Source organism: Nicotiana tabacum, chromosome 12 (genome assembly GCF_000715075.1).
Source record: "Nicotiana tabacum cultivar K326 chromosome 12, ASM71507v2, whole genome shotgun sequence".
Lineage (NCBI taxonomy): Eukaryota > Viridiplantae > Streptophyta > Magnoliopsida > Solanales > Solanaceae > Nicotiana > Nicotiana tabacum.
The window spans coordinates 37,567,366-37,576,311 of record NC_134091.1 but is presented as its reverse complement, the minus strand read 5'-3'; the positions used below and the strand labels follow the sequence as shown (position 1 = coordinate 37,576,311).

Here is an 8,946-nt window from a genome sequence, read left to right as displayed (position 1 = left end):
ATTTTTAATAGTCTACCAATTTTGTTTCCTATCTTTTCCAAAATTAATCCATCGTAAAAATCGGTTGGTAGTTGTGGTAGTCGCACCTAGACGGTTGTTAGTGAGACTTTTGCTTCAGATGCTACAAAGTTTGGTTTCCATCTTTGGACTGATAGGAAGTGTCCAAATATAAACCAAGGGCCATAGTGCAAGACTTTGAACATGCTTTCCTCGTTGTTGAACTTGGTGATGTAGTGGTCAGATCCTGAGTCGATTAATGGAAAATTTTCCATAATTCTTAGATCCTTTTTTGAGTAGGTGGTGTTGTATTCTTTTCCCTTGAAGCTTGATGATGACTAAGAACTTCCATGGTTGATAGATCCATTGAAAGTCATCTTGTCATAGTTGAACATGTTGATCCTTATTAACTGGGAGCAATTGATTGTTAGTACTATCGTTTTGCAGATGAAATGTGTAATGCTCACTTGAATTAGTGAGTACATTAATTAATGCACCATGTTCACCCGCTATTAATTTTTCTTTAAAACTCGGGCTAGTTTTGGTGGCATCTAGTTTAGGTTTTGCAGTTGCAATATGATAAGTAGAGATTTTGACCGCTTATTTGCTCTCTTTTACTTGCGTTTTAGCTCAAAAATGCTTAAAGGTATTCCCGGGAACTAATAAAATGTGAATTAGTTCTTTCGTGCAGGAATATTGGGAGACGAGCCAAAGAAGTCAAAATAAACTCATAAAGGAGTCAAAAATGGACAAGGACCAAAACAAGGCAAAAAGGCCCACAGTGCGGACCGCACAATACTGTGTGCGGCCGCAGAACAATGAAACATCACTGTCAGATGTCCTTCAGAGTATGCGAACCGCACAATTATTGTGCGGCCACAGAAGAGGAGATTCAGAGAGTTAGTTTTTGGGCAGGCTGAAGATATGCGGACTGCACCATAATTGTGCGGCCGCAAGATGACAAGTACGGCCGCACTTACAATTGTGCGGTCCGCAGAAGAGAAGAATCAGAGAACTATGTTCCTGTCCAAGTTCAAGTGTGCGACCACACTCAGAATTGTGCGGTCCGCATAATCAAATGAAGTGCGGTCGCATCCCATTTTTATGCGACCGTAGAAGGCCCAGTTGACCAGTTAAGCTCAGAGTGCGGTCCGCACACAGAATTGTGCGGCCGCACAACCTCCTCAGGGGCATTTTTGTCAGATATTTTTAGCTTAGTATAAATAGAACCTTTTGTCATTTTTAGGGTAAGTTTTGTTTTGGGAGAGCACCTGAGCCGTTTTTCTTTATTATTTTGAGTAATATTGTACTAGATTAGCTTCTAAACATTAGATTTTCTTTCCCTAATCAATTATTATGCATTCTATCTTAATTTCTTCTTGTATTTCTTTATTTTTCATGAGTAGCTAAATTTTTAGCTAGGGTTGTGGCCCAACCCTAGTGTGGGTACTTAATGGGTATTTGATTTAGAACTTGTTTGTGATTGAGTTAGTGATATTTAGCGTAGTTCTTGCTTGAATTCAAGAATTAATGATTGCAAATATTGATTCATGCTTAATTAACTTAGTATCTACTTGAGAAAGAGAGACTAAGTCTAGGAAAACTTGGCTAACAAGAAATTGAGGTGAACTCAAGAAATTGATAGCCCCAATTAAAGAGGTTGAGTCTAGAGATAGTAAGACCCGACTTGAGATTTATCACGTATTTTGTGCAATACCCATTTGGATTTGAGAAAGCCAAATTGGGCAAAATCACTCAAACTACCGAGAGGTATAGAGTATGTAATTGCGTGTGATTGCTATATTACAATCCCGACCAATCAAACTTGCCCTAGAGTTTACAACCCATTAGGTAACCACCTAGGTGGAACTCACGGCCCTAGATCTTTTATCATTCGGAAAACAACTAAAACTAAAAATATTATCTTCTAGTCTTATAATTGCAATCAAAAGTTTAAAGTAGAAGTAGAAATAACAAACAAGAATGTGGAAGTGTAATCTAAGGCATATTGTACAATTACACTAAATATATACCTAATCCTAATTCTAACTCCCTGAGGATTCGACCCAGATTTGTGTTGGGTTTTATTATTGCTTCGACTGCCTCACTACCTATATTTGTGGTGTGAGTTTGGGCGACATCAATTTTTGGTGCTGTTGCCGGGGAGTTAAATGAATTTAGCTATATATCTAAGTTTTTGTGTGATTTGTTTTCTTTTCCTTCTAAGTCACTAATTTTGTTTTTGAATTGCTTATAGGTACGAGAATGGCTCTCAACAACGAGCCCATTGGTAATTTGCCATTGGGGGAGGAAGTGGACGATGATCAAGGAGATGAGGTTCTTCCCGAACCTCAAGCAAATAGGCGAGGCCGACTGCCTCATGATAATGTTCCCGTCCTTATACCAGCTCCACCTAGAGCGGCAGCGCACCGGGTGTTGCCGAACGAAGGTTATGCAAGTGCTATAGTCCTGTCCCGTATTATGACGGGCAACTTCCAAATCACCAACGTGATGCTTACACTACTCGAGCAATGAGGATTCTTCACTGGGGCTCCAAATCAAAATGCTTACAAGCATCTCAAGGGGTTCGTCGATACTTATTGGGGGAGCAAACAAACCAATGTTTCTGAGGACGCGCTAAGGTTGGGGCTATTTCCCTTTTCTTTACGGGGAAAAGCATTGGACTAGATAGAGAGATTGCCCAATCATTCCATCCATACGTGGGATGAGTTGGCCGAAAAATTCATTGCTAAATGTTTCTCTCCGGGGCACATGGCTACACTATGGGATGAAATTCTAGTGTTCAAGCAAGAGCCCAATGAGCTATTGCACGAGATTTGGGAAAGATATCGTACCATGGTTAAAAAGTGCACGAATAATGATATGACCGAGGCCATGATCCAACAAACCTTCTACAGGGGGATCAACACAACAAATTAATGTGTGGTAAATTAACTCGCCGGCGGGAACTTCATGAACATACCTTATGCCGAAGCTTGTGAAATTTTGGATGAGATGGCGGATACCTCATCGGCATAGCAAAGTAGGGCCAATGTTCCGCAAGGTGACTCCAATGTCATTCACCTACACAAGGAACTACATGATCATGGGCAAGCTATCGCAGAGTTAACAACCACAACGAACCAATTGGCAAAAGCTTAGCTGCAACAAGTTCAAGGGCCAAAACAAGTGAATGCGATGAAAGGCGTAAATATGATGATGAATAAGAGACGGCAAAAGGTCAAAAAGGGCAAAGCCATTTGGAACAATTCATGCAAGATGATAGTGGATATAACCAAGGTGATTCGTATAATGAGCAGGAAGAAGAAGTGAAATACGTCAACAATTATCAAGGTCAAAGAAACAATGCTCAAAATCAACAACAATGGAGATCACAAGAAAATCAAGGAAATTGGAACAACCAAGGCCACCAAGGCAATTGGAGTGGTGGCAACAATAATCAAGGCAATTGGGGAAATAATAATAATCAAGACAATTGGAATAATCAAGGAAACCAAGAAAATTGGGGTGACAACAATCAAAGTAATTGGGGAGGTAATCAAGGAGGGTGGAACAACAATAACAATCGGGGGTCGGGTTTTCAAAGGGCCCTGATGTTCCAACAACCGAGCAATCCACCTCCCTATCCTTCTCAAGGCCCGAGCTCTTCTAACAATGAGATGAGACGGATTGAAAATATGTTCAAGCAAATGATGGAGAAAAATGCAGACTCCGATGCTTAATTAGCCTCCCACAACACTTTAATCCGCAATTTGGAGGTTCAACTTAGCCAAATCTCACAAGCATTGAACACTCGTCCTAAGGGGGAACTACCAAGTGATACAGTGGTGAACCCAAATGGTGAGAATAATACGGGACATGCTATGGCCATGACTACGAGAAGTGGGAAAGATGGATATGCAACCACCTCAAATCAAAGTAGAATTGTGGATGATGATGTTGTGATTCAGAAAGATGAAATTCAAAGCAATGTGGTTCAAGCTAATGACGAAGTGAGAATTGATATTGATGAAAATGTGGAGGAGACGTAAGAAGAGGTGAACCCATCTAGGGAGCACGTGATTGACATACCGGAACCGGTAGTGCCAAAGGCTAAGGCACCAATGCCAAGGCCTCCTCCTCCATACCCTCAAAGGCTTGCAAAGCAAAATAGTGAGAACCAATTCAAAAAGTTTATTGACATGATGAAGAGTTTGTCTATCAATGTACCATTGGTTGAGGCATTGGAACAAATGTCGGGTTATGCAAAGTTCATGAAGGACTTGGTCACCAAGAAGAGGTCGATGAATTGTGAAACTATCAAGATCACACATTAAGTGAGTGCTATTGTACACTCAATGACTCCGAAATTGGAAGATCCGGGTGCTTTCACAGTCCCTTGCACTATTGAATGTCGGGTTATGCAAAGTTTATTGAAAGCATAACCTCAGTTATAATAGAATGGTTAGATTGATTTGAAAATTTTCATGTTTCTTCATAATCATCTATTGAATGTTAACTACTTAACTTTCAGAAGTTTGTCTTGCACTCTTGCTCTTCCGTTAGCTGTGCTCAATTTTTTTCATAAGTAGTTCATTTTAACTTTTAAATTTAATATCACATATATTTGAGATGGGATAATTCAATTATATAAATCATTGTACAAAAGTACAAAACTTTCAAATTAACTATAATTGCATATGGAGCAGAGAAGCTGTTAAAGTCGACTGATATATGTGAGAGGAGTCATGTATTGAGTAACCGATTGGGTTTGATTTTAAAATGGTTTAGGTTTTAAATTAGTATTTTAATAATTTTTTCTTAAAATTAATTTTTTTCATGCCACTAAATATAACTGCGAAGTACAAAATCTAGAAAGAAAGACCATTTAAGTGAACTAGGTAAAGTTGAGTGATTTTTGAAAGGCGAAAGAAAGTTATATGACTTTGATGGTCAATTACCTAAAGTTAATTGATTTTTGAAAGACAAAAAAAGTTATTTGACTTTGATGACAAATTATTCAAAGTTGAGTGACCATCTAAACCATGAAACTGTGAACAAAAGATCCAATAAATACAACTATTACACAATTGTGTTAGCCTAAAAGACTATAATTTGAAGCATGACCTGTTATTACAATCCAATAAATGCACAATATATGTTTAATTATATTTAATTAATATGTATATCTATCAATTTATCATTTCAGAGTAACAAATTAATGTGGTTTGATACGCATGGACAGATATTATTTTATGATGATTACATGGTGCCAATGATTCAAAGACAAATTTACCTTTATTTTCCTCTTTTTCGTTTTTGCCTTTTCAAAGTTCAATGGAAAATGTGACGGGGTTTGCTAAGCGTGTTCCGGTAGCACGAAAAACAAACCACGGCGCCCTTTATTAAATTTCTGACGAAAGCCGGCAATTAGGCTAAAAAGAAAGAAAAATCCCATTAGGGCCCCACTGCTAACTTCAGGTCAACGGTCAAAATCTACGCTCCCCTCAAAAAGCTCGATTTTCAGAGCCCAATACCCAATTCTCTGTCTTTCCCGTTCATATCCACACACCCAACCACTCCTCTTTCTCTTAATTTCTTAAAAAACAATTCAGAAAAAAATAATTTTACGCCGGCTATGGAGTTCGAATTGGATCACTCTGACGGGTTCGATCGGATACCTGACCCGCTTATCAACCTCATCTTCAACCAAATCTCTGACATCAAAACCCTAATCCGATGTCGCTCCGTTTCCAAACGGTTCAACTCTTTGGTTCCTCAAGCCGATTCGCTCCTCCTCCGGGTCGACCGGGTTATCTCCGCCACCGATTCCGACGACGACGATGATTCCTTCTTTATTGCTTTCCTCAGATCCATCATCAAATCCCTTCACCATCTCGTTTCCCCAAGCAAGCCTCTCCCAAACCCGACCCGATCACAAAACTCACCCGCCCAGATTCTACGCGAGTTTGAGAAGATCCGGAATCTCCAAATCGAGCTGCCGTCCGGCGATCTTCGATTAGAGAAAGGCACGACGATTAAGTGGAAGGCAGAGTTTGGGAAAACCCTAAAGAGCTGCGTGATTTTAGGGTTTCGCGGTGGGGAAGGTGGCGGAGGAGAGGCAGAGTTAGGAGGAGGGGGAGGAGGAGCTGGGGGAGGTTTGAAAATGAGGGTAGTTTGGACAATTAGCGCATTAATAGCAGCATCAGCAAGGCATTACATGATGATGGAAGTCGTAAACGAGCACAAGGAGCTGGAGAATTTGGTGATCAAAGACAGAGAAGATGAAGGCAGAGTAGTGATGGATAAGAAAGGATTGAGAGAATGTAGAGATAGCCAAGGCGAAGGTGAGGAAGCGGAGGTGAATAATGCTACCAGTGGGAATGGTGTTGGTGTTTGGTGGCGGAGCAATCGCACAACAGTGCCAGCTGTACGAATGAGGATGAGGCATGAAGCTAGAATGGAACTCTCTGATGGCACGAAAATGATAGGAGCAACGTTGGTTGTTGTGCGGCCAATTAATCAGGGTAATGGTGAGAGGAGTGAGGTGGAGGAACAAAATGGAGATGTAGGATTGGCTTTAGGGGCATTTGGGGATGATGCAATGTATGGAGAAGCCGTGGAGAGGTTGCTCAAGAGTAGAAGTTATATCCTGGAGATGAATTCCTTTTAGTTCCCACTGTATCTGTAAGAACTTGTTCTCAATCAATGTGATGATCGTCTAGAATTTTGTTGTCATTTGTAAATATATCTCTATTGCTATTTGTACAAGTAATGGTTAGACATGGCATTTCGTGAGTAAGAAAGAAGATTCTATTGCTTCTATTAGAGTCATGATCGAAATCCAAACTTTGGGGGTTTTAAGTATTGGGGCAGTGAGAATTGAACTGAAACTTTGTGTGAGGATCTCTTGATCTTACCATTTCAATTGAGCTATGTTTCCCTCTTCTTGTATTGCATTCGTACACCATTTTACCTGTAGTGTATGATCTTATTGTGTAGCGTTTCATGTTATGATGGACTCTCAGATTGGGATAGCACAAGTCTCTTTTCATTAGGACTTCAGAAACCAATGTTCATACTTGTTCCTACTTATTGAACCCCTAATTTGCATTCAAAGGCATATTGAGGAGTCATATGTCCGACCCACTTGGGATGGAGGAATAATTGATTGAAATATATTGTGAATGGAATTTGTGCTGGCTAGATGGTAAAAAGTATGTCGAGCAGATACTGAGTGTTCCAACTTGTAGGTTTGATTAACTTTTACATGATAATACAGAAGTCATCTAGCTGATTCTAGCTTATTTGGGATTGAGAAGTACCAACTGAACACTTTACGTCTAATATACCTGCAGCCTGTAAAAAAGGGCTACAATGGCAACTATCTGAAATCCCATAAGAGGAAGAAGAGGAGGAGGGAAACCTCTATTTTAGGATACCTCTATGCTGAAGGATGCAATTGATTTGTCACCTGAACAACCTCGGCAGAAGGGACGGGTACCTCGAGGAACCTATTAGCAAAGGGCCAAAGCCACGTAGGTTCCATAGCAATATCGCATTACAGATTTTTTGAGTTATTGGCAGTATGTTGCAAAATAGCAGATGGAATTATCAGCAAGGCCTGATGAATGCTGTGATAGAGTATGAATTCACCATAATGCTGTGATAGAGTATGAGCAAGGCCTGATGAATGCCTTTCCAAATGACTATTGAAGCATGAGTCCTTAATTACGTCTTTGATTAAATTTGTTTCTGAATAGTTAGCAGCCCGATCAAAAGCTTTAGTTAGCTGTGTCTAATGGCCATGTGTGATAATCGTTGTAGCTTGTATTCTTCTGTTGGTTTTTGGACGTTTATAGTTTCCCTGGAATGACAGTTGATCTAAATTTTAACGAGGCAACAATTACATAATCAACAAGTTGCAGCTGTTGTATAAAGAAGTTTTAGTGTTGGTTCTCACTCTTGATAGGAAGGTATGGTGCTCGAGCATTAGGGTTGTAGGTTAGGGGGTAGTCGAGATTTTTCTACTTCATACCGGGGGTGAGGCGGGTTTGATAGGGTTGATCTCAGACGGCTTGTGGTTAATGTTGAGTCCACACTATCCTTTCTGTTTTTCATAGCCCTGAGCCTTAATTACTGGTAATTGTTATTGCATGTCATCTATTTTATGTTTTATGATGCTGTTACTATCTCTATGGTTTCTGTTGACGACACTGATGAATTGTCTCTTGTTTTATTTCCGTCTTCATGAGCCGAGGGCCTATCGGAAACAACCTTTCTGCCCCATCGGGGTAGGGGTAAGGTCTGCGTACACACTACCCTCTCCAGATCCCACTTTGTGAGATTTTACTGGGTCGTTGTTGTTGGTTCTCACTCTTATACACGACCATTTTTCACAAGCCAAGCCAAGTGATAGAGCTCATCCACAACTAGTAGACTTGTAGCTGGGTATTTTTCGGCCTAATTCCTAACTCGACATCTAAACTCATCATGGGAGACTTCATACATTGACGGAGGTTTAGATCTGCAGATTATGGAACAGGAAGAATTGTAGTTAATGGTAATGAAATTGTTATTACTTATTAGTCCAATTGAGAAAATAAGTGGTATATCTATAAAGGTTATTAGACTGACCTGGATGTTTTAGGTACCTATCAAATGGCCATTAAGGTTGTTTGCAGTGCTGACTTCTGACTTGTTGGCGACCAATTTTAGTTATCTTTTGAAACAATAAGCGTTTGGGCAATACATGATTTTTTTCACCAATCATAGTAATTGAAATTCCTGACTTGCTTATTTATTTTCAGTAGTTGAGAATTTAACCTACACATCAACATCTTGCCGGGGATATATAATTAAAGTGGTGCACTGACCACAATTCGCCGAAAAATTATACTACGTATAAAGTAAAATATTACTTGTTACTGATTAAAAATAGACTTTGAA

General features: G+C 39.7%; 1 protein-coding gene across 1 annotated transcript; it reads left to right on the top strand.

The window, feature by feature from the left end:
- Nucleotides 1–5,441: 5,441 nt before the first annotated feature.
- On the top strand, nucleotides 5,442–8,193 carry LOC107762045 (F-box protein AUF1). Its single transcript, XM_016580360.2, has 2 exons — nucleotides 5,442–6,684; nucleotides 7,356–8,193. Exon 1 carries the CDS (start codon nucleotides 5,636–5,638, stop codon nucleotides 6,668–6,670), a length of 1,035 nt encoding a protein of 344 aa, XP_016435846.1. The 5' UTR covers nucleotides 5,442–5,635; the 3' UTR covers nucleotides 6,671–6,684; nucleotides 7,356–8,193.
- Nucleotides 8,194–8,946: the final 753 nt, after the last annotated feature.